This window comes from Mirounga leonina, unplaced genomic scaffold (genome assembly GCF_011800145.1).
Source record: "Mirounga leonina isolate KUSES-001 unplaced genomic scaffold, KU_Mleo_1.0 Mir_150, whole genome shotgun sequence".
Classification (NCBI taxonomy): domain Eukaryota; kingdom Metazoa; phylum Chordata; class Mammalia; order Carnivora; family Phocidae; genus Mirounga; species Mirounga leonina.
Window position 1 is genome coordinate 849095 of NW_023270374.1, and position 25835 is coordinate 874929.

The window sequence follows — 25835 nt, forward strand, 5'->3', positions numbered from 1 at the left end:
GGGGCCTGTCTTCTCTGAGTGATGCCCATCTCTGTCTGCAAGCTCCTGGGCATGTCCGTGGCCAAGCACTGTAAGGCTTGATGAAAAGGGTGGCCTTCAGAATCACGCTTGATGAAAACGTGGCCTTTAGAATCATCAAATAAATTATCTTGTGGCATAGGTGCCACCACTGTCCCTGAATTAAATGACCAGAAGGAGGCGAGCCAGCAAAAATGAATGAGGATTTGGAAATTAAAGCTCTCCCCTCACTGAAGGAAGCCAAAGGGTAATTCATTTTGGTTGTACATAGTGATCAAGTTTACAACTGCATACTAAATTGTCATACGTTTTTAATGCAGATTTTGTTTCCTATGAATTATCGAGTCCACCAAGAACTTGGGTGTATGACTCCTGGTCAGAAGAAAGCCCAGCTGGAGGGTGAGCGCCCTCCAAAGTGGGGTGCTGTCTGCCCTGCCAGTTCATGATGTGGACACAGGCTGGCCTGTTTCCAGCTCCTCTGGTCTTCAGTATAGTTTAGCTGGCAGTGAAAGGCCAGAGAAGCCTCCAAGGGGCTTTATGGAAGTCACTAGACTCATCAGACCACTCAGTGAGAGGGACCTCTCACAACGTTCACCTCACCTTCCTGACTGTCCCTTTAACAGGTAAAGCAACAGGTGTTGCTTTGAGATGGCCAGTTCTTTATTCATATTTATTCATAGTTTTATTCATGCACAAAAGGTCAAGATGCACAGTAGCTGACTTGTCCCCCTGCCCAGGGCTGTAACCATTATTTATTTGGCCAAAGGGACGGATCTCTGGGCTTTCACTGCTGGATGTGGGACCACCAGGTAATCAGGTGGGAGGGGACGGAGGGGGCTCGCTCAGAGGTCCAGAACCTGAATAATTACCATCAGAGCATCGGTAAAATTAGTTAGGTTAGAAGAAAATGCGAAATACATACTCTAACCACGGGCAGTATCATTCTTCCACCCTGGCTACTCTGTGATGAGCCCATGGGCACTTCCGTTTCGGCTCACTGGTGAGCCACTGCGTCGGAAGGTCCCAGGGCCTGTGACAGCCAGGGCGGGGCTGTGACCGCATGCAGTAAAGAGCAGGAGTGCAGTGTTGCTGAGAGGCGGAGGTCAGCGACAGCGGAGAACGGGCACCTTGAACCTCTGGAGCCAGGGGATGACCCAAACTTCCGTGTAGCAACTGAAAGTCTGAAACAAAGAAGGGCACACTGAGACCCCCTCCCTCCCCCGTTGCAGAGGCTGTGCTCCCGACACGCTCTGCAGGGGTTAGGTTCCCTGCAGCGGTGGGCAGTGCGTGCGCATCTTCCTTTGGACGTTTCTCCCCTGCCCCAAGTTTTTATTTTGAAAAATTTCACATCTACAGAGAAGTTGAGAGATTCAAGAAAAAAAAATCTTTTCATTTTTTTTTGCAAATTAATTAGATGTTGTCACATTTGCTCTCTCCTGCATGTGTATGTGTGTATATGATTTCTGAACTGTTTGAAAGCTCCTTTTGCTCTAACCTCCCCTGCCCCAAGCCCAGGGTGTTTATTTCCTGGAGCTGTGCCCCTCGGGGGTGGTTTGAGGTGCTCTCTTGCGAGTCCTCCCTCTGTGTTCTCCCAGGTCTGTGGGTACTGCACGGATGCTGGGAGTGAGAGTTGGAAACTTGCAGGTAGAGAGGTGATGAAGGGGATGGGTTCCCAAAGCCCTGGGGAGTGCGCGAGGGCTGGGACGGCAGTGAGTAGGTGTGAGGAGGTGAGACCCCTTTGTTTTTACCCTTTTTAAGGTATGGTTGGTCTGGAAGTCACAGTTGTCTAGAATAGGGTGCTGGGTCTTCTTGCAAGAAGTTCTGCCAATCTTCATGTGCAGCATGTACTTCAGGCCCTTCACGATCTACGGGGAAGAAGGGCTGGGTCGGTGTTACTCGGTCCAGGACAGAAGGGTGGCTGCTCCTTCACCAGCAGGAGGCGGCATGGAGACCAGGGGGAAGGATGCCCAGATTCGCTCCCGGAAAGGGGCTGAGTGTCTGGTACCCATCAGAGAACTCCGGTGTGGCGGGGGAGGGGGGGGGGAAGCTGCCGCTTGCACCCAGGCCTCTCCCTTTCTTACCCACTCATGTCATTCCTGCTCATGGTGCCAGTTCTCGGTCCCCAGGTGAGACTGGGGCTCTGGGTCTGTCGGAGGACATTTCCTTACTGCCCAGAACTCTGCGCCTCACCTCCATGCCCAACACCCACCTGCGGGCTGTGCCGACCCGCCCTGCATGCCAACAGTGGTTGCTTCCCCCCCCCCGTTTCAAAATAGACCCTTTTCCGCACGAATGCGGCAGCAACCAGTTCCTCCTCACTTGTGGTCTCTCAATGAAGCCTCAGCCCCGCCAAGTACCACGTGAAGTAAAGTCATCCCCAGTGTCATCTGTCCCCTCCCACAGGCCCTCGAGCACTGGCAGGAGCACCAGGAACTTGCCGTGTTCCGCAGGAGGCGAAAGCCTGGCTTGGGAAGACCCCACGGCCCCTGGGGTGGAGTCCCCAGAGAGATGACACTTGGGCTATTTCCATGGGAAGTAGGCTTTTAAAGCCCACCCCACACTAGCTTGCCTTTCTGCCACATGCTTTCTAATCATAAAAATATCCTGCTCTTAAAAAAGTTCGCAATTTTCGAAAAGAATAAGGATTATAAGAATTTCCAACAATCCTATGACACAGGGGTAACCATTACCAGTATGCGTAAAAACTGTTAGTGTCCGAGTGGGACCACCTCACCATCTTTCCCTGGGGTTTGTGTGTGGGGAAGGGGCAGTGGTTTGGGCAAAGCTCTCCGAGTGACATGGCCCAGATGGAGAACGGCAAGAGGTCCCTTGGGGCTGCGGTGCGGGCGAGGGGCGGGGTGGGGCGAGGCAGGGCGGGGGCTCTGACGGGCAGTATAGTGGTTCCTGCAGGCCGGCCTTCTGCTTCTCCCGGCGACGGCCTTCATGCTCGGCTGCAGTGGCCTGTTCCACCCCTGCCCTCCTGGGTTCCGCTGCAGATATGCTGTGGGCCCCCCAGGAGGAGCTTGCCTTCACGGGAGGTGGCGCAGGGCCTTCTTGCTGTGCCCTGGTGCCTCTGGCCGTGGCTGCTCGTGGGCTGCCTGTGGCGCTGCTGTCAGCCTCCTGGCCGGGGGCCACACTCTACATGGACGGGCACTAGCCGGCCAGCCCCTGGTAAGGCAGAAGCCACTGCAGCCTGGCCGCGTAGGGGTGTCCCCAACCCTCACCTGGACCAGGGCTTTGCTGATGTGGGACTCCTTGAACAAGAAGATGTCATTTGTACAGTTGTTGAACCTTTCAACGCTGTGTCTGGCTGCTTGGAGGACTCCTGGGTCGTGGGGGTTTATTGTTTTGGGAAATCCTGGCTTCACATCTGGGTTAAGGATCTGGGAACAAAAATCTGAAACAGAGAAGCACAGAACCAGACAAGAACATTGCTGTGAGCAGGGTCCTTGGGCCCAGTGTTGCACCTCACACCTTGGTTCTGCTGTCTGCGCCCAGTGTGGCCCCTGGCCGTCTACCTACCCCCTCAGCCAGCCACCCCACACCCCACAGAGCATTTGTTGTGCTTCTCGCGGTTGCTCCCTCCTCAGAGCTGAGGACCAGGCGCGGTGGGTGGTACCGTGAGGAATGGAAGGTAGTCCTGGCCCGCGGCGCCTGCCCGCACAGGCTTTCTCGGGACCCAGGGTGGTTTCTAGCATGTGTTAAAGAAAACCCGACCGCGTCTTCTGGGGGCGGAGCCTCTGGATAGGATGCAGTCCCAGAGGTTAGAAGAAGGTGCCTCAGTTGGCTTTGGAAGCCACTGCCATCTGGACCCTGCCCCTCAGTGTGTCCCCAACAAGTAGACCACGGAGAAGTGCCCAAAGGCGTGTCCTGCCTTCTCACTTGCTCGGATGCAGCTGCTGTCCTCTCTCTCAGTGATTCTTGTCAGAATCCACCCAGCTTCCAGGCCCTGGGTTGGCCCGTCCGCACCTGATGCCCCTCATGTGCTGCCTCCTGCCATGCCCTTCTGGGTACAAGTCCGAAGACAGGGGTCAGGCCCGCAGAGCTGGCACGTGGCGGAGGCAGGGACGACTGGCTTTCTTTCATCCTTCCATGCTCTTCCTATTCCGAGGAGGCCCATATTTGGATTAAAGATGGGGTAAGCAACAGGAGGGGCTTCTCCCCCGGCACTTGGGTCCCCCAGTGTCTGACAGAACCAGGGACCCCCATGCTGCTCCTCTCCTCTCCGCGTCCTCTGCTCCCAGGCGCCACAGAAGCAGAGCCTGGCCACACCCCAAGGACCCTCGCTGAAGAAGGACTGGACTTCATTCCTTCGTCCGGCTAGCTCAATAGCCCCTCTGGAGCCCTCCTCATCCTGCAGGCTCTGGGGGTACAGAAGCTTATGTTCACTGCAGCTCACGTCCCGTCAATAAACAGGCAAGACAAACATCAGAGCAGCAGGTGAAGCAAGGCAGGAGCTGTGCGGGGGTCTGTCCACAGCAGATGCAACACCAGGCTGTGCCATCTGCACAAATCTAGATGGAGGGGCCGAGAGCAAGTGAGGGGGCCAGAGGGCAGAGTGTCTGATGGCTCAGGGCCCCAGCGTGGCTGAAGCAAGGAGGGCATGTGGGGAAGGGTTGAGAGGCAAGGCCGGGCCCGGCACAGCTGTGTGCTCATTTGGGTCACAAACTTTGGATTTTATTATAAAGAAAAAAGGAACATAAAAAGCCCCACAGGCTCCGTATGGTAACAAGTGAATGGTGGCCTTTCCTGGTTGGTGGCTCATGATGAATTTAGGTTTCTGTCCATTTCTACAGTGGACAACTGATGTCTAAAAATAAAAAGTTGGGGTGCCTGGGTGGCTCAGTTACGTGTCTGACTTCAGCTCAGGTCATGATCTCAGGGTCCTGGGACTGAGTCCCGCATTGGGCTCCCCACTCAGTGGGGAGTCTGCTTCTCTCGCTCCCTCTGCCCCTCCCCTGCTTGTGCTCTGTCTCTCTCTCTCAAATAAATAAAGTCTTAAAAAAATAAAAAGTTTTGGGGGAAAAATCTAAACTGGGAGGGAGAAGGGGAAGAGGGTTTTTAGATTTGTAAACTGCTTCTCTTTAGGAAAACGTTCTCCCAGATTTTCCTGAAATGTTAGCCTGCTAAAGACGATTCAGAGCTGAGCTGTTTTAGTTCATTAACTAAATTAAACAGAGTGTGAAGTTCAGCTCCTCAGTGTCATGGCCCCGTTTCAGGTGCTCAGTAGCCCCACGTGGTCGTGGCGGTGGGTGCCGATAGGGACACCGTGTCCTTGCAGAGGACCCCAGGGGACTGCACTGCCCTGAGACTTCACTCGCTTCCCTCTGCCATGACCTCGGGGAGCACCTGTGGCGCAGGCATCTCTGTTCAGTCTGGGGAGACTGAGTTTGGCACGAGGCAGAGGTGCCGAGGCAGCAGGAAGTGGAGACTCGGGGTGTGTGGGTAGCGGCAGTGGTAACCAAGCTTCCGGGCTGAGCACATGAAAGGTGGGAAGATGGGTGCTGACCTGTGCCCACCCCACCCCAGCCCGTCTGCTCCTGAGCGACAAACTCCAGCTCAGACCCGAGACACCCAAGTATATTTGGGTGGTAGAAGATAACGGCGACAAGGCACGCAGGCTTTGTGGGGAGCAAGATACCATCTGGTTCCCCCGTGAAGAAATCACAACTTTAGGGGAGGAAGCTGGCAGTATGAATTCAACAGAGCATGGGAGCTTTAATAGAAGCTGCACTGGGATGTCCCACTGGGGACAAGGAGTCCCCCATGCATGGAGACTGACAGAAGGGGGCTGAGGGAAATACCCACTACCTTGTACGAGGGGTCGGGTTAGATAGGGCCAGTGGGCTGGCTAGGCTGGGAACTGCCTGGCAGGTTGGTGCCTTGGGTGCTGCGCGTCTGCTATGGCCTCTTGTGTACGTGAGACCCCTGCCGAATGCGAGACCTAGGGCGGGGTTGGGGGGCATCTGGCTGGGTGGTCTCCCCTCCCCTGTGTGTGGTGCAGCGGAAGGAGCCCTGAGAGTGGACAGAGAAGGCGTGAGTCTCTGTGCGTTCTGTGACCCTGGGGCGGGGCGGGGGCAGCATCTTGCAGTCTGGGGAGGGCCAGCACTGCCTGACCAAGCAGGGGCCCACCTGGCAAATGGGTCTCCCCCAGCTGGTTCCTTGGGCGCAACGCTGAAGCGTCAAGACTAAGCCCCCTAAGCTTTAGCAGCCCCACGGACCTGGCTCCCTGGCTCCGATGAAAGCAGCATACCGCTGGGACCCTTCCCAGCACAGGATTATGGCCATCTGCCGGTCCGAGTTTCCCTCCGAGCTCTGTCCCCGACCCGCACTGGGATTCTCCTTTGTAAGAATCCAGCCCTCCTAGGATGGTCTTTGCTTAAAGTCTCCAAAGATGGAAATAAGGGAAGCCGCTTGCGTTCCTGGAGTGCCAGCAGCTGGGCTGGTGGGGCTGGGTCGGCCCTGGAACCCGCATTTCCCCAAGCTCCCCACGTGGCTGTGACTCAGGTGGTGGTGCTGGGGGGCCTCGTGGGCTCTGCACACAGACACCCTAACACGAGGGGGCGGGGCCGGGCCGAGGGCCGCCCCCCCCAGCACCTGTGTGCCACACGAAGTCAAGGGTGCTTTGTAGTTTAAACCAAAAACCAGTGGGGCAAACAACTGCCAGCTTGATTTCTGCTCCTCACTGTAGTCTAGCCGGCAGAGGAAGAGGAAGGCACCGAAGCTCAATGTACTCCTGCCGTCGGAGAGGAGAGGGTCCCCCCTTCCCCACTGTGGATCGATAATGGCTTCTATTCTTTGCTTTGCATAAATTACATTTAATGCTTTTTCTGGTTATAAGCCTACCTATTTTGGGTAGGAAATTTGAAAAATACAGAGAAGTATAACAAAAAAAGTTATCACTCTTAGTACCTCAAATTAGAAATCACTCTTAGTAACCAGTGTTAATGGTTTTTTAAATAAAATGTATTAAATACAATTTAACTTGAATTGAACAGAATGAAAAATGAAGTGAAAGAGGGGCGTCTGCGTGGCTTAGTTGGTTAAACATCTGACTCTTGGTTTCAGCTCAGGCCATGATCTCAGGGTCATGAGATCGAGCCCTGAATTGGGCTCTGCGCTGAGGGGGGATTCTGCTTGAGATTCTCTTCCTCTCCCTCACCTCCACCACCCCCCCACCCCGCTCTCTTTCTCTCAAAAAAAAAAAAAAAAAGGAAGTGAAAGTAGGTGAGGCTGAACCTCAGATGCCTTGTCCTTTTGGAACACATGATGTCAGTTCCTAAGCAATTTCAGTAATGTTACAAAAAGTTTAGGAAAAATACTGAAGTTGGTTTATTTTTATCTAACTACATGTTTTCCTAAAATGTAGGCTTCAAGTCAGTAAAGCTTCATCAATGCAGTTGTTTAAACAAACAATAAAAGCTCCATTTTTAATTAAAAAAAAGGTTGAAAGTCAAATCTATTTTTAGGATTCTTTAAGAGAATTCTAAGGCTTCTCATGGAGAATAAACATTCCAAAGAGCTCTCCTTCAGGGAAGAACGGAAGCCACCAGGTGGGTGCTGAGCAGATGGTGACAGTGCAGGCTGGGTGGCCTGGGGCCCCGGCCAGGGGGTCAGTCCCTCCCCCACTAAAGGGGGTCTGGGCTGTCCTCAGGGATGGGGGTTCTGGGGTGTGTGCTGTGCAGCCAAAGTCTGGGGAGCAAGAGAGTTGGAGCTGTTGCTTTCTTGTTACCACTCTGCGGGCAGCGTGTGGGTCCCCATTCTACAGGGGAGAGACTGAGGCCCCAGAGGAGTGCAGGGTGGATTTAAACCAGGTTCAACTAATCGTAAAGCCCTGTAATGAGAAGATGGGCCACTGCAAGCTTGGCTGGGGGCAGGGGAGGGGGGCAGAGTGTGACATGGCAACCCCGTGGAGCTTCCCAGGAGAGATAACAGGTTGAGAAAAAAGGACTTTTGGGTTGCAACGGAACATAAAAGGGCTGAAGACACTGATGTGGCAATTTCCTAAGTCCTGGAAGGCTTAGGGAGGGAAGATGCCATGGGGCTCCGCATTTAGGTCAGTGCAGTTTAGTGTCTGGGCATGGGGAAGTCATGTGCCCAGAGGGCACCAGCATCAGGGGCCCTGCTGCCCCCCACTCCCTCCCAGGAAGGCACTGGAATCTGTTCTCAGGGGAGGGAAGGAAAAGGCTGTGGGAGCCATGGAGGCAGAGTCAGGGCTGGGCTGAGTTCCCGTCTCTGTTCAACCGCCAGACAGAGGCGCCTCCAAGCCCCTCTTTCTGAGGCCCTTGCTCGGGCCCTCATCTGTCAAATGAAGGAAGCACCAGAAGAGATTGCTTCGGAGGGGTGGTGGGGTGGGCTGGGAAGGCTACCGGCGTGGCAGAGACTCGGAGCGGGTATGTGGGCAGGTGGCTGCCAAGCACCCCGGGCCCAGTGAGAATGCTTTCCATGCGCCGCCGCAGTCAGGCCCCTTCAAGGCCCAAGGGTGCTCAAGTTCTTTACGCATCTCCTGGCTGATGAGCCCAGGCTTAGGGAGGCTGCAGGTTCCACAGCTAGTAGGTTTGGGGAGTCTGTGGTACCCCACTCTCTGCACGTAAGTGTGGGCTCTGGACTTGCCGGCTGGCACGCAGGGGCAGAGACCAGGTCCGACAGGGGAGGGGCGCGTGGCTCTCATGTGGGCGTGGCCCGTGAGGACATGAACGGTCGTCCAGTGCCACCTGTCTCTGAACTCCCCATGCAGTCCTGTTCCTGTCCCTGCTCTGTTCCATGAGGAAATGGAGGCAAGCGGAAGGAACTTGGCAAAACATTTGACAGTGAGTGTCAGTAATTAAATCCCAGGGTAGTTATGACGGCAGGCTCCACATCTTTCCAGGGGACCCTTCACTAAGGTTTTGAGAAGGAGTGTGCGTCTCTGTTCTGAACATGCAGCTTCTTCCCCTGACTTGTCCCCCTGGGATTGGTACTAAGTGGGGGGCACAGGAAGACAGCGATATCCCGACAAGAGGAGGCCGGGAAAGGGTGTCCTCAGCATGAGAGCTAAGAATGAGGGTTGGGGGAGAGAGGAGGAAGGGTGTCCTATTCCTGTGGTCCCCATGTGCAGCCCCACCCGAGACCGTCCAGGGGCAAGAAGTGAGGGCAGGGGACCCCTCCACCAGCTGAGGGGTTAAAGGAGGAGGGGCGCTTCTCTCACCCCCCAGGCAGGCCCCAGACCCCCTACCCCTGGTGGTTGAACAGAGACGGGAACTCAGCCCAGCCCTGACTCTGCCTCCATGGCTCCCACAGCCTTTTCCTTCCCTCCCCTGAGAACAGATTCCAGTACCTTCCTGGGAGGGAGTGGGGGGCAGCAGGGCCCCTGATGCTGGTGCCCTCTGGGCACATGACCTTCCCATGCCCAGACACTAAACTGCACTGACCTAAATGCGGAGCCCCATGGCATCTTCCCTCCCTAAGCCCTTCAGGACTTAGGAAATCGCCACATCAGTGTCTTCAGCCCTTTTATGTTCCGTTGCAACCCAAAAGTCCTTCTTTCTCAACCTGTTATCTCTCCTGGGAAGCTCCACGGGGTTGCCATGTCACACTCTGCCCCCTCCCCTGCCTCCAGCCAAGCTTGCAGTGGCCCACCTCTAAGTCTCCCCCAGCAGCCATGGCCTGTGAGTCCAGTGATGGTAGGGCATGGTCTGCTCCTCTGTGCTCTGGCGGGGACAGGTGCTCACTGGCTGTGTAACGGGCAAGTAACCCAATATCCTTGTGCCTTAGTTTCTGGACAGCAGCGGCACCCTCCCTCCCCTTCTCCCCCAGTGCTGGCCTGGCAGAAAGGGTCTGATCCTTAGGCTCCCGGGGGCCAAGTCACAGGGCAGCAGGCGGCAGGCAGGAAGGGCAGGCATCACATGGAAACTGCTTAACTACCACGGGGCATCCCGGAGCTTGGTCCCCGTGCAGGGGCCACAGGGGAGCCTCCCTTGGGCCCACAGTTCTCAGTCCCTGGACAGGGAGGGGGCGGACGACAGAGGGCGCTTCTCTCGCCCCCCAGGCAGGCCCCAGACCCCCTACCCCCGAACCCCGCAAAGGCCGCTGCAGCCGGGATGGGAGTCGCCTGCCTCTGCCGCCGCGCGGTCCCCCAGGCTGCCAAGCCAGCAGTGTGCCTTGGGGACCCGGGCGGGAAGCTCAGGGCGCGCCCGCCGCCGACGGGCTATCAGGGGACCTCGCCTCGGGGAGCGGCCAGAGCTCCGGAGCCCCGGAATGAAGCGGCCCCAGGGAGACCCTGCTCTTACCTCGCGAAGGGCCCCCGGTAGTGCACGGAACCAGGCAGCAGAAGGCGAGCAGCACCCCGACGGGCCGCATGGCTGCCTGCGCGGAGGGCAGCGTGCGCTGCGGGAGCCGGCCGGGCTGAGGGCAGTGCTCCGGAGCTGAGAGGGGGCCCCGCCCCGCAAACCACCCCCGGGGCGGGGGTGGGGGCTGCTTGCCTCGGGTGGGGAGGTGGGTGGGGGGGGGCGGGGGGCCGTGATGGTTTCTTGCTGAATCATTTTGACCAGAAGCTCCCCACCTGTGTACTTATGGGCTACAAAGTCAACCGCTTCCTTTATAAAAGTTTCCAAACAGCGATTATTTGCAAGGGGAGGAGGCAGAAATGAGAGCTGTAACAAAACCTTTGCGATTTTCTACCCTCGAAATATACATGAAGAGACAGTGCATTAAAAAAATTAGCAGGGAGGCGCCTGTGTGGCTCAATCAGATAAGAGTCTGCCTTCCTGCTGCGATGAGCATTGGGTGTTACACTTAACTAATGAATCATTGAACACTACATAAAAAAACTAATTATGTACTATACAGTGGCTAACTGAACAACAACAACAAAAAAGAGTCTGCCTTCGCCTGGTGTCATGATCCCCCATCCTGGGATGAGCTTGCATAGGGCTCCCTGCTCTGCCGGAAGTCTGTTTCTCCCTCTCCCTCTGCCCCTCCCCCCCTTTTGTGCTCTCTGTCTCGCTCACTCTCTCTCAAATAAGTAAGTAAATAAATAAGTAAATAAAATCTTAAAAAAAATCAGCAGGGATTTTCGAAAGCAGAATCATCTGGGTTTCCTTCTCCAAAGGACACGCTTCTCAGGCCCATGATTCCAGCGTTCTGAGTGGGCCCCCTGAAGGAGACTGTCCTCTGTTTGTGTAAGTGGGCATCTCCCCTTAGGAAGTGGGCAGGAAAATCGGGTGCACACTGCAATTTCAGAGAATGGACATCGCCAGGACACATGCTCCCTCTGGGTGATTTCTGCACCTGGAAATTGGCAGACAGCAGTGTTTGCTGGCTAAGTGATCACTTCCCAGCTTTGGCTCCACACTGGCAAAGGTGAAGAAAAAACAGAGATGTTCCAGAACAGACAGTGACCCAGAGGTTTGCTTCCCTCTACATGCGCAGGCCAGCAGTTAGAGTGGGGTCTCTGGAGCTCATGGCTTGAATTTGTTTGAATTTGGCTCTACCTTTTAACACCTGGTGACCTTGGGTGAGGGACGGCCTCTCTGTGCCTCAGTTTCCCCCTGATGGTTGTGGTGAGGGTTTGGGGACTTCCTCAGTGTAAAGGCTCAAGCACATTGTATGGTCTTAGCTGCAGGGGCAACCCCCGCAGACTTCAGGACTACCCTGGCAGGAGGAAGGAGACGCCTGAGCCTTACCCAGATGGGTCCTGCTGGGGCATAGCGGCTTTCAGGTAGGGAGATCTGGGTTTGTGTGACTTGGACAAGCCATGTAAACTCTTGGGACCTCCCAGGTTCCTGGCTACTCAGAGATTTGTCATGAGAACTGAAATTAGCAAAGCACGTTTGGTACAGTGCATAGCTGGTAGCATTCAGTAAGTAGGGGCTGCTGTACGCGCCCCCACGTTCTGCTGGGCCTGCTGTGTTGGTCCCGGACACTCACCCTCTGATTGTCAGTGGCCACACCACAAGGGCCCCAGGGTGGCATCTCCTCGCCAGGCTCTGTGCCCTGACCACACGTGCCTGTTCAGTGTTCACCCCCAGCAGGGGACCGGGCTAGAGGAGAGGCGGGTGTCATGGCATCGGTGTCTTTGCTCAGCTCAAGTGCCAGGTTACCACAACTGCTTATTGGTAGTGTTGTGGGTTATTCTCCCTTTCAGAAGCACGGGGGGAAGCTCAGAGTGGTTGGAAGACTTGCTCCGTTCACTACATCTTCTCTGGGCTTCGGACCTGTTGTTTGTGAATGTGGGTGATGGTCACCAGCCTGGTGCCTCAGGCAAAGCACAAGGGGGCCCTGTTAAATCACAAAGTGCCACAGCAGGAAGGAGCTGTTTTACAGCAGCATCGTTTCAGGGTTGTCTGGGGGAAAATTGTGCCTGTGTATTTGTGCATGTGTGTAAATGTGTATGTCTGCATTTATTCACTGTGTATACGTATGTGTGTGCATCCACGAGCCTGCCTTTGTTTCAGTTTTTGCATATGTTGGAGTAGGAATGCACATAAGTGTGTTGTTCTGATTGTGCACAAAAGGAGAGTATGCATGTGCTTATGTGCATTTGTGTATAAGTCTGTTTGAGTGTGTGCTTGTGTGTATATGTTGTGATGGTTAATTTTATGTGTTGACTGGGTCACAGATATTGGCCCAGATATTTAGTTAAACATTATTTCTGCGTGTGCCTGTGAGGGTGTTTCTGGATGTGATTAGCTTTTGAACTGGTAGACTGAGTAAAGCAGATTGCCCTCCACAATGTGGTGGGTCTTGTCTAAACAGTTGAAGGCTTGAGTAGGAAGGAAGGCTGAGGAAGAAAGAATTTTCTGTTTGTGTGACTGTCTTCAAGCTGGGGCATTAGTCTTCTTCTCCTGCCTTAGGACTCAGATTTTGACTGGAACTTATACCACCAGCTTTTCTGGGTCTGCATTTTCCAGCCTCCATAATCATATGGGCCAATTCCTTATAATAAATCTCTTTACACACATGGACACGACCCCCAGCCCCACACACACACCCTATTGGTTCTCTTTCTCTGGAGAACCCTGACTGATCCATTGTGTACCCGTCTGTGCCTACAGGTGTCTGTTTGTGTGTGTAAGTGTATATCATTCGTATGCCTGTGTCTCTGTGCTTATGTGTCTGTATGTTCATATGTGTGTGTCTGTGAGTGTTTCTGTGAGTCTGGATGAGAGGCTTTTGTACAGATGTGTCTCTGTGCTCACGTGCTTGTGTGTGGCCGTTTGTGTGTTACCTGCACTATTTCTGTCCCATCCAAGGCCTGCCAGAGCTGATGCAGGGGTGATTCATCATTCATCCATCCTTCCGCTCCTTGCTGCTGGAAGTGTGGTCCCTGGAACTGGAGTCCCTGGGAACCTGAGGGAATGCTCAGGCCCCACCCCAGACCTTCTGAATCAGATTCCCTGTGAGTGGGGCCCAGGAATCTGTTTTTACAAGCTCTCAAGGAGAATTTTTGGCCCCTAAAGTCTGGAAAGCACTGATTGAACCCATTTTGTCCCCTCTCCTGTCTTCTTGTCTCAGTGGCACACATGACGTCCTCTGGCCTCCATATGACATCCACTGCTGGCCTTGGCCACGCATCATCCCGCCATGTGAAGAACACAGCTTTGCCCACCAACTGCTCATAAGCAGAGCTCCTACATGAGTTCCCTGGGGTGAATGGATGTGGGAGCGACATGGGGCTGGCCAGGGAAGCCTGACTTGGTGAAAGCCAGGCCGTGTGCTCTTCCTCCCAAGCAGATGTGGCCACGGCCCCAGATCCATCCCTCTGCTGGGCATGAAGCAGAAGTGGAATCTAGTTTTGCTAGAACCTCTGAGCCAGGACTTCTCAGGCCCAGCCTGCACAGCTGGGGAGCCTCGGATCTTTGGGTGGGCAGGAAGTGTGTGTCTGTCTAATGTGAGGAAGTACAGACATTGGTGGAGGACCTAGGTTTGGGTCCCTCTCTCCCAGGATCTCTTGGGAGCTCTTCCTTGCCTCCCATTGGGATAAAAAGAGGGAGGGGGAGCTTAGGTGGCATGGCCCCTGGGTGGCCGGGTTTCCCTGACTCTCTGACGTCCGTCCTTCCTGCCATGTGGGACACAGCTGGCAGCCTCACGGCCAATTCAAACACATTGAATTTACTGCAGAAGGTACATCTCGGCACAGACAGTGTGAACCCTGCTCTCAGGGTGTGTGGCTTGTTACCTCCACTGTGGCTCCCTTTGCAGTTTGCAAGCAAAATCCTATGACATGCCTCTAGTTATTGGGTTAGTTATCTAAAACAAACAACAGGGACGCCTGGGTGGCTCAGTCGTTAGGAGTCTGCCTTCGGCTCAGGTCATGATCCCAGGGTCCTGGGATCGAGCCTCGCATTGGGTTCCCTGCTTAGCACCCTCTCCCACTCCCCCTGCTTGTGTTTGCGATCTTTCTGTCAAATAAATAAATAATATCTTAAAAACAAACAAACAACGACAAACTTTGCAGCTTGAAACACACATCAACTGTCTCACGATAATTGCGGGTCAGGATTGGGCACAGCTTAGCTGAGTTCTCTGCTTCAGGGCATCCCCAGGCTACAATGCAGGTGCCAACTGGGGCTGAGTCCCATTTGAGGGCTCAACTGGGGAAGGATCCCCTTGTAAGCTCATGTGCTTGTTGGCCATCCTCAGTTCCTAGCTATGTGGGCTTCCCAGCCTGGCTGCTGGCCTCTTTAAGGGAGGGAGAATGTCCTAAAAAAAAATGACTTCAGGCTCTCTGAGGCTTGGGAATCTCATGTGCACAAAAGGCACAAGCTGGGCTCTTTGTGGTTTGTGAAGGTCCAACCTCAGCAGGTGTGAAGGGAGCCCCCGAGGCCTGTGTCTCACCTATAGACCAGCGGCAATGCAACACACACCTCGCAGAATCTGTGGGAGGATAAGGAGACAATGGCTCCTGGCACTTACAAGGTCGTAAAAGCCACATCCCTTGAAAAACATGGCAAAGGTTTGTTTGCCCATAGCTGCCAGACCGGAAGCCGAGTGGCCTTCTCCCTACACTCTGGGAGGTCAGCTGATCCAGAGCTATGGAGAGCAGGGGTGCCAGGCAGAGGCAGGAAAGGTCTGAGAGTGCCTGGGGTTGGTGTGTTGAGTGGATGGAAATAATCAAAAGAGCTTCTGTTTGTTGATCACTTCCTGCATGCACATTAGCAAATTGGCTCTGTGAATTGCCATCATAAGATGGGTATTGTCTTTAAGATGGGTATCTGTGTCCCCACTTTACAGATGAGAAGACTGAGGTTCAGAGAGGGAAAGTCACTTCCCTAGGGTCACACAGCATGCTTATTCCAGTGCTGGGCTTGGCACCAGCTCTGAGGCTCAACCTGAGGTCTGGACTATGAAAATCAATAAAGGAAACCTCACTAAAGTGGGGTGGGGAGTCTGGAAGGGGGAGCCCTACCACTCAACACCCATTACAGGAAAAGTTGTCGGTTACAGACCCCCAACAGAAGAGTCTTCAGCAGCAAAAAATCATCAGTTACAGGCCCCAGTAGGGAAAAGATATTCACTGCATCTCCTGCAAGAAATCTACTACCCCTACAAGTCAGCCAGTGAGAAATTGTCATCACCCTGAACTCTTGCTTCTCTCCAGGAGACTTTGGTTCCAAATAACCACTCCTGACTTCCTCCTTCTTCTTCATAAAATAATGCTCCTCTGCTTCATTGGACTTGTCTATGGTCTTGCAGTAGCTTGCATGTCCCAAGTTGTAATTCTCTGCTATTCCTGAATAAACTTAGTTTTGCTGTTAAGGTAAGTGGCTTTTATTTTTAAGGTTAGCAGGCCCTTCCCAGAAGAGGAGGCTACTTGCAGATTCACCTGCTCAGCAACACAGGGGCACTACACTGGGTTCTGGGAACATTCCAGAGTCCTGGCATTCTAGAGGACACAGATGAAGGCCACAGCCTTGTCCAGAAGGAAGAGCTGGCAGGCCCCTTTGGGGTACTTTCAAGATCTGACATCTGATGTTCCTTGGCACATCTGTTTGTTTCCACGGAGGGGTCAGAAGGCCAGTTTGGGTGGATTCTGGGCTCAGATTTTTACACCCTGTGACCTGAGCAAGTGCATTTAATCCTGGAAAAGACAACTTTCTGTTCTTGCACCCAGTGCCCTCTGCCAGTCCACGGCCTTCCCCTGGGGGCTGGGATCCTGGGAGGCCCAGCCTCGTGGAGGAGAGGCCGAAGGTGAGGGGGATGCAGCAGCTTGGGGGGTCAGTAGCGAGGTGGGAGAGGGAGAGTCCCACGGTGCAGGCCAGGATCCTGGGAGGGCAGACCTGGCTCCAGAGTGGAGCCCTGAGGGGCTGGGTAGGGGACCCTGGGGGGTGGTGGTGGGAGGCATTGGCTTCATGGCTGATTGCCTGTCCTGGACCCAGGTTGCGTTTGTGCCCAGGGGCTCAGGTGACCGGAACCATCCAGTTCTAACACTGTGCTGTCCTCAGCTGCCTGGCCACACAGCTGAGAAGCCAAAGGGACATTTGAACCACCCTGCTGTTTCCAAATCCTGAGCTTCCTTGCCTTACGCGCTGCCTGTCTCGGGCACAGCGGGTCCCAGGGCTCCATTAGTTAGTGATAGAAATGGTAACAGTGAGAGGGAGCGTGTTGCCAGCATTCACTATGTGCTAGGTACTTTCCCAGCATGTTATGACTGCTTCTTCCCTTCATCCCTGTCCCGTCACTGTGGAGAGAGGAAACTGAGGCCCAGGGAGGGTGGCAAGTTGCCGGAAGTTCTACGGAGCCGCGGCCCAGGCCCTGGCAGTGGGGCTCTGGCTTCTGGGTCCTTGCTGCTGTCCTCTACCGTTTCCCTGCTGGGCCCAGGGCCCGGCCCTGGGGCACCTGTGCCGGCCACGGTGGCACCAGCCCCGCTGGGAGGGGCGGGGGTGACTCCTGAGCCCCGGCCAGCCTACAGACGCCAGTTTGGCAGTGCGGGTGTCTGATGGCGGCCCAGCGCACTGAGGATGCGGGCCTGCTGGGGCTGCTACACCGTTCCGGGTGACGGTCAGCCGGAGAGTCACAAGGCCTCGAAGAGCAGGGAGTGGTGGCCTCAGGAGTCTCGGTGCGTAGGGCACGTGTGAGACCGTTTTGTATGGCAGAAACGAAAACCGGGTGCCCCTGGAGAGGGTTGCTAGCTGATGGACTTCCGGTACCTTTAAGTTCTTTTTTGTTGTTTTTTTCTTTTTGTTTGTTTGTTTGTTTCTGATACCCTCATGTTCTGCTGGTACTTTCCTTCTTTAGAGTCATTGGTGGTTATCTGAGTGGTGAGGCCACCAGACGGGTTTTTGTCTTTGTATCTCTCCGTTCACAGAGAATGCAGTTTACCCTCTTCTCCAGGGCTGTTGGGAGTGTGAGGAGCATTTTATCCACATGCTGGCGCTGTGATCCAAGAAATGAGCGCGGCGTTCCTTCCGCCGTCACCACAGACCATCTAGGTTCAGAGGATAGGAAACAAACCCGAGTCTCAGCAGGACAGTGTCACTGTCACTTCATAAGAAAAGCACGTGGGAGGGGGTGCATCGATGTGGGCGAGTTGTCTGCCGCAGGTGGGTCCAGAAAAGATTCAGGTCTAAACCTCTTGGAAAGGGACCCTGTCTCCCTGACTTTATCTACCCAGTGAAGGTGCCGCCTGTTGCCATCATGGTAGACGCGGCCAGGGCCGGGCAGTGAGGAAGTCAGCATGCTGGCCTTGTAGACAAGGGGTTCGGACTAACACCACCCCAGCTCACGGAGTGGGTTCTGATTGGCCCATGTCGTCAACTCAGTTGGTTCAGGTGGGCAAGTGACTGAAGGTACCTCAATTAGAGTTCACTGAAGGACTCCCTTTATAATTGAGGGAGGAATAGCTATCTCTCATTCCTCCATCCTGCTCCCTCTCCTTCCTTCCCTCCTTCTCCCTGGGATGAATAAAGCAGTATGTAGCCCCCAGAGCTAGAAGGTGTCTTGGTACAAGAGGGCAGGCTGAGGAGGAAGCCTCAAGAGGGGAGGATTGTAGAGATTCAGCCATGGCGACCCCTGAATCAACCCACCCCGAAGATCACATACTGCTAGATCTTCCAGTTATGAGTTCTTATAAAAATCCCTTACCATGTAAGACCATTCATGTTGGATTTTCAAGTTTTTTTCCCCCCTCAACATGGAAGGGCCCCAGCTGACACAGATGGGAAGCGGGTTTGTGTCTGGGTCAGGACCAAGGGTATGTGCTTGCCAGGGGCCAGCCAGTCTGGGGGTGTGCAGAGCTGGTTTTTACCAGGAGAACGGAGGAACTTTCTAGTGGGGACGGAAGCCCAGATCAAAGGGTGGAAACTGAATTCAGGTGCACAAGCATGGTCAGTTTTTAGCACACTGAAGTGGACTTAGTTCTTGGAGGCTGGACACAACCCTGTCTTCCCTGTGGCCAGTGCTGTGGCCTCTGCATGGAGGTGACTTAAAGGCCTGGCGTGTCCCATCACCTAAGGTTGCCAGTTAAAATACGAGGCACCAAGCTAAATTTGAACAACAAGTGAATTATTTGTAAAAGTATATCCTAAATATGGCGTGGGACATGCTTGGACTAAAAATTATTCATTATCTGAAATTCAAATTTAACTGGGCGTTTTGTATTTTACTTACCTGTCTGTAGCCTGGTGAACTTCGTCGGACAGAGTTGCTAGCTCTTTCCACATGGTTCTCCTGTGTGGAATGGGGGTGCTCTCAGCTTGGGGTTCCGGAGCTCAGAGCCCTGGTGGGTCAGCCTCATCAGCTGTGCACACTGGCCAGCCGCAGGGCTCTGGTTTGGTCACCAGAGCAGGAACAGAACCTGGTACTGACAGGACGGGAGGTGTTTCCTTCACTCCTCTCACCCTTACGTTTTATGGCTAAGTGTCCCCAGAAGCCCTGCTACATGCTCACCGTGTGGGGACTGGACTCTTCACCGGGCTGTGTTGCTCTGACGGTGACTAGGTGTGAGCATTCTGAAGCAGGCAGCACGCCCTCAGTCAGATCCAGGTGGAGGTCTGGAGACCAGAGCTCTGTCTGCCGCGCCATCCGTGCCTGTCCTAAAGGTGTCCGAGGCCCGGGCTTGGTGCTAAGGAACTCACCTGCAGGGGAGAATGTGTCGCTGGGATAGGCGGTGCTGCCCAGCAAGCAGGGGGATGCTCGCTCTGCTTGGGCTGCTCCATGGGCACAGGCCACTGCTGGGTACTTACTTCCCCAGCCCTGGGAGGGTCGTCCTTGGCCGAAGAGAGCCACCTTGCCGGAGTCGCACCCTTTCCCAGGGGCAGCCTGCATCCCCTTGGTTCATGGCAGGACATCTCTGCACGCCCGTCGCTGCTCCTGAGTTCCAGCTGCCCTCACTCCCCACCAGTCTCCTGCTCACCCAGCGCCATCTCATTTGATCCCCAGGGAACTCATCCATAACAGGTGGGATGCACTGTCTCCGTAGAAGGGATATTGAAGTCGGGTTCTGATGATTAGGTAGGAGCTCTCGTGGAAGGAAAGGAGGAGCACCAGCAAGGGCATGGCATGCAGGTGTTGGGGTGCTCCTTGTTAGGGCAGTCATGCCGCTTCCCTGTGGCTCCAGCTAGGGACAGTGCAGGCCGGTCCAGGCATCATCATGCGGTCTTGGACCTTTGGGTCATTCTTGGAGCTGCCTGAGCCCAGGGGAACGAGTGGTGGCGTTGAGAGTGAACCTTGTTTTATAGTCCCTGGCAAGGCCCTTTAAGTCTCACCCTGCAGAACAGTGACAGCAGTGTGACCTATGACCTGGCACTGGGAGAGCCAAGGGCCGTGTGGAAATTGACGGTGTGTTCACCCTAAATCGTCCCCCACCTGCCCTGCTGAGATGCCCCCATGACCTGCAGCCCCTTGAATGTGCAAGGACTGCCAGGGAAGCCTCCCCACTCCAGGGGTTTGGAGCTGGGATGCTGGGCGATGCCTGGACGAGGCTGGCACCAGAGAGGATGAAGAAGAAAAGGCACAAGGCAGGATGCCTCGGTGTCCAGAGCCCAGTGCCATCCCAGGGACATGGGGACTGCTGACTGCCGGGGGAAGGCATCTCTCTGACATGTCTTCCCTCTTTACATCTCTCTGACCAAAGGCAGGTTCTCTGCCCTTTAGGGATTCGTGTGATTACACTGACGGATCACCTGGCTGACCAGGACAACCCCCGCACCCCCACCCCACTGTCCTTAATCACATCTGCAAACTGGTCTCATGGTCAGGGCCTGGGCATCTCTGGGGGCATTGACCTGTGAGCCCTGTATGTCAGGAAGAGCAAGACCTCTGTGCGTTGCTGCCAAGCTTAGGGCTGACCCCTGACTAGATGAGCACTCTCATAGCCTGCAAGGTGGCCACGAGCTGGGGAGGCCTCGGGGGCATGCCCCCAGCTCAGCTGTCTCACAAGCCAATCAGCCTTCATCCTTCTCTTTCAGGGAAGGTCCCATGCTAAGTCCCTGGAACAGACGCGAAGACAGAGGTTGGGGTGTACCCAGCATAGCAGGGAGGCGATCGCAGGGAGAGACACGTGCACAGGACAGACAGCGGCCAGACTGTCAGTGACAATAGGATTCTGACCCACAGCTTGCAACACCAGCCCAGGAAGCCAGACCACAACCTCTGTAGCAATTGGCCCAACGGTCAGGCTTGGTCAATAACTGCCAGCTACCCTGTATCCGACTTACCATCAACCAGAGAAGAAAGCAAATATGCTTCCCTAACTAGTCCCATGGGATGCCCTATCTAATCGTCTGCCTGCCCTGCAGCGTCCCCAGACCAACCTGAAACCTTCCCTTTTTCCCGTCATAAAGCTCTCCCACTCCCTGGCTTATGTCCCTGCCACATGCAGGAGATGGTGGCTCACCTCCCTTGCCATCACAAGTTCTGAAAAAGTAGATTTTGCTTGTTCTCATTTGGGTGGTCCTATTTTCACAGCAGGAGACATGGCCGGAAGAGTGGGGCGGGGACACAGCATTCAGGGTGGGCTAATGAGCAGGTTCTCGTGGGGCATCTGGGGGTCTCTGAGCCAGTGTTCTGGAGGGACAGGAAGCTGCAGGGTCATGGGCTGAGGGCTGTCTTGGGACTGGTAAGAGAGTACTCAGGCAGATTTGGTGCCTGCAGTCCCCTTCTGTCCCCACTGAGGCACTGGGATGTGGGTGGGACCCCAAGAGCACCTGCTTCTGGCACAGGTAACTTTCAGGGTGAGTCTTCGTTCTTATGGTGGCTGCTCATCAGAGTAGCCCTGCAAACTTGGTGAAAATGCAACCTATTTGCTTCTCAGTGAACCCCCATTCTGTGGACCTGGGTGTGGAGCTGCGAATGAGCATTTTATTTTATTTTATTTTTTAAGATTTTTAAAATTTATTTATGAGAGACAGAACAAGCAGGGGGAGCAGCAGAGGGAGAGGGAGAAGTAGGCTCCCTGCTAAGCAGGGAGCCTATTGCGGGGCTTGATCCCGGGACCCCGGATCATGACCTGAGCCAAAGTCAGACGCTTAACCGACTGAGCCACCCAGGCGTCCCAAGAGGATAAGCATTTTAAAAGCTCCTGGGGATCCAGGTAGACCCTCATGCACAGCTGTGTCTCCACATGGTTCTCAGGCTGACCACTCCCTGGACACACCTGCCCCATGGCCCTGGTCGGCCTCCGTGTTTACTCTCGGCATTTTTCATGGAATGTTTGTTGACTTAAATGATGGAGATGGCATCTCTGCCTCAGTCACCCTCTGCGTCTGGTGACTCATGTATTACTGCATTAATTATGTGCTCTGGATGTATCTTCCCTCGGGCGTCTGTAACTCTTGGGTGTCATTCATTTGGCTTGATGCTGACATGGAACCACGGATAACATATCAGTGGCTTTCCTCCTACCATTAGTTTCTGTAGTTCTTGTAAAAAGTCTCCAGATCGCAATTCCCGGACTCTAATTTGGTCCTTCTTGAACAAGCCCCCTTCGTGTGGGAGAATTTAGGGGTTGGTTTTACCCCTTCCCTCACCTTCATCCCATCTTTAGTGATCTCTGCTCTTGCAGGGGAATCTGCCTCTGGTACTGATCCGACCCTCCGGCTGGCTGAGTCCTACCACACACACATGACACTGTGTCAGAGAACCATAGGCCAGGATCAAAGGATGGTTATTACATGAAGTTCTTCACTTGATTTCTTTTTTTTTTTTTAAAGATTTTATTTATTTATTCATGAGAGACAGAGAGAAACAGAGGGAGAAGCAGGCTCCCAAGGAGCGGGAAGCCCGATGCGGGACTTGATCCCAGGACCCTGGGATCATGACCTGAGCTGAAGGCAGACGCTTAACCATCTGAGCCACCCAGGCGCCCTTCACTTGATTTCTTCACACAACATTTTATTATAAAAATTTTCAGAAATGTTGAATGAAAGCCCACCCCCTAATTCATTCCACAATTAACTTTTTCTACATTTGCTTTATGATCTGTCCATCCATCAGTCTGTCTTACTGTTTTTGTGCAGCACAAAGTAAGCCATGCTTCAGTGGATGTTGAATCCTGGGGACTCCACTCTGCCCAATGACTGTTTGGCCTCTGTTTAAATTCCCCTGGAGATGGGAAACTCACTACCTGTTACAATTCCCCATTACAACTATTCTGGCTGTCACCAAGCCCCCTTCTGTGCCCAGGTCCCAATGGCAGGCCCTCCCAGGTGTGACTATTCAAATGAAAGGCACTGAGAACAGAGAGTCAGAACTCCCTGGAGTTGTTAGAACCCGGAGGCTGGGCACTCCTTCAGGGCTTCCCGTTCAGGAGGTGGCTGGCAGGGTCCGTGCGTGTGCATTTCTAGCAAGCTCCCAAGTATGCCTGACACAGCTCGCCTAGGCCCCCACTTTGAGAATTGCTGGTCTAAGCTTACACAGCCACTTGGGGGTACAGTTAATCCTAAAATAACTGTGTAGAAAGTCTTGGGTGTCCCTTTAGGGAAAGTCTTGGGTCTGGAAACATGCTTCTGGTCTGAGGGTGCCCCAGTCTTTACCCCAAGGGAGGCCACCCCACCCCTCTCCTGGTGGCCCCAAATACAGCTGGTTGCAGGGGGTTGGGCAGGCGCCTTCCCTGTGGCAACTTGCTCCTGTCCTGTGTGTGGTCCCCCAGGGAAGGTTGTGTGTCTGCAGCTGCTGGCTCAGGTCCTCCTAGTGGCTTCCCTGGCTCTCCTCTCTACCTCGGTGTCCATTGGCTCCACTGACTGTCTGAGATGGGGTCTGGCCGTGTCCCCAGGGAGAGGCATCATCATTAGACCTGAATGAACCGGTGCACCCGATGAACTTACTTTGCTTTTATTTATTTCCTCTCTGCCCAAAGCTAAAATATTCTGTAAAAAAAACAAGTGTGTATCTCTAAGATTGCCTTTGCCTCTGTCTGCAGACTGGGGATGCTGTCTTTCACAGTACACTTTTGCAAATTTAGTTATTTAAGAAGGAGTAAACTTGCGTTAATTGTCAATGGCTTATTAGTACCCACCTAGATGGCCAGGCTGGGGATAGGTGTGAATTTCATTAATTTCCCCATGCTTTTGGGGTTTGGTTTGAACTCAAAAGCCCTTCTTGAGCGAACTCTTGTGAAAGCTTTAATTAACTCTTGCCAGTGTCAATATGTTTTATTACCTTCTGCAGCCTGCAGCCTTCCCCCGTGACTAATTTACTCGGATGTTTGGGGCCGAGGTAATGAAGGCAGGAGCTCTGTGTAGACGCTGGAGTGGATTAAATCACGTTATGGGCTCCAGCTGGAGGGCAGTGCTTCTCCATCAGAGGTGATAATAGAGGGTTGTTCTTCTCTGGGTGGGGGTGTGCACCCTAGCAGACTAGGGTGGGTGGGTAATGCTTCCATGAGGCCAGAGAAAAGTCCTGGAGACAGTAATTGAGACATAGGTCTAGTGGGGGAGCTTACATACAGAGAGCCCGGGAGTGGACAGCTGGACAAAGCACCTATATACAGCCAGCTTGTATAGTACAGCAACTGAGCCTAGTGACTCTCTGCAGCCCCTCCCTCCTTACAGGGCCAGCCCTCCAAGGAGATCCAAGCCTGACGCCTGGACACTCTTCGTTACAAGGGAGACACTCCGGGTTGGCCATCCTTGGGAGCCCGTAACCTTGAATGCTGAAAAAAACCATTTTTCTGCACATTCTGCTTGATGGGAATATAGAAGGAGGACAGGACCTCTATGTTCTCAAGATAGTGATTAACATGCGCATTCAGGGTGTGTTCGCACCAAATAGTGATCCAGCATGTTCCATACAGGAGGGGCCCCTGAAGTTTTAATCAGTTTTGCTGCATCAGAAATGTGAGGGTCTGAGCTTGGACATATGACCTTGGTGGTGGCCTTTGAGAGCACAGATGTGGTGTCCAGGACTTGAGTTCAGGTCCCAACCACCACTTGGAAGCTGGGTGCAGCATAAGTCACCCCTTCTTCAGGATGGCCCCTTTCCTCCATTTGAAAGTGTGGGCAGGAATCTTGCCCCTCAGAAGACCAGGTGTGGGGGGCATCTTTGTGGCCACAGTGGATGTGGAGCAGCTGACTTCCATTGGTTTGGTGGACTGGAGTTTGTGCAGGCCTGGCCTCTGGGGTAGGAGCGGGGAGCCCTACCCAGGACCCTGGGATCATGACCTGAGCCAAAGGCAGACGCTTAACCAACTGAGCTACCCAGGTGCCCGCAGACCACGTTTTGTTTGTTCATTTACTTGTTGATGTATGAAGACATTTTTTCCAGGTTTTGCTGTCATGAAAAATGCTACTATAGATGTACTTGTATAATTTGTTCATTATGTGGGCTTATGTTTTCATTTCCCTTGGAGGGAGCATTGTTGAATCATTGTGTAGGTATATGTTTAGATTCATAAAAAACTGCCAGACCGTTTTCCAAAGTGGCTGTACCATTGTTCACTCCTAAGAAGGGTGCATGGGTTCCTGGTGCTCCACATCCTTGCTAGCACTTGATACTGTCAGTCTTTTTAATTTTAGCCATCTTGGTGGGTGCAGAACAGCATCTCACTGTGGTTATAATTTGCATTTTTCTGATAACTAATGGTGTTGAGCATCTTTCCATATACTTATTATTCCATGCATCTTACTTTGTGAAGCATTTGTTCATGTTTTTTGCTCATTTTAAAATTGGATTGTCTTTTTATTATTGATTTGTATTTCTTTATATATTCTGGATATAAATCATTTATCACATATGCATAGTACATAGTTTCTCCTAGTCTGTGGCTTGTCTTTTCATTATCTAAATGCTGTCTTCATAAGCTAAAATTTTTAATTTTGATGAGCGCATTCTACTTTTGTGATTGAGGTGTAATTAGACTCTTGGAGCTGGGATTGTAACTTTAGGATTTTCAATTATTCTCATCACTAGTGTGCGCATGTGCACACACACACACACACACAGTCCTCACCCCAAGTAACCTGTGTTGGCAGCTTCCTATGCATCTTCCCGTGCTCCTACAAACATATACATATGCATGAGATTTTTTTTTTTTACTTAAATGGGAGCACACTATGGACCCAGGAAACTATTTTCATTTAACAGTACAACAGTACCAAGAGGTACATGAAAAGACCTGTCAGAATGGCTATTATAAAAAGGACAAGATATAACAAGTGTTGGCGAGGATGTGGAGAAAAGGGGACCCCCATGCACTGTTGGTGGGACTGTAAATTGGTGTGCCACTGTTGAGGTTCCTCAAAAGATTAAAAATAGAACTACCATATGACCCCGTAATTCCACTTCTGGGTACTTACCTGAAGAAAATGAAAACACTAACTCAAAGAGCTATCGGTCCTCCCATGCTCACTGTAGCATTATTCACAATAGCCAAGACATGGGAGCAACCGAAGTGTGCATTG

The 25835-nt window shown here is 53.3% G+C and overlaps 1 protein-coding gene across 1 annotated transcript; it reads right to left on the reverse strand.

The window, feature by feature from the left end:
• Positions 1–501: 501 nt before the first annotated feature.
• On the reverse strand, positions 502–10410 carry CST7 (cystatin F). The gene is made up of 4 exons (XM_035005730.1): positions 10287–10410; positions 3243–3415; positions 1767–1883; positions 502–1199 (listed from the first exon to the last, which is right to left on the reverse strand). The coding sequence occupies exons 1-4, from the start codon at positions 10354–10356 to the stop codon at positions 1122–1124; spliced, it is 438 nt and encodes a 145-aa protein (XP_034861621.1). The 5' UTR covers positions 10357–10410; the 3' UTR covers positions 502–1121.
• Positions 10411–25835: the final 15425 nt, after the last annotated feature.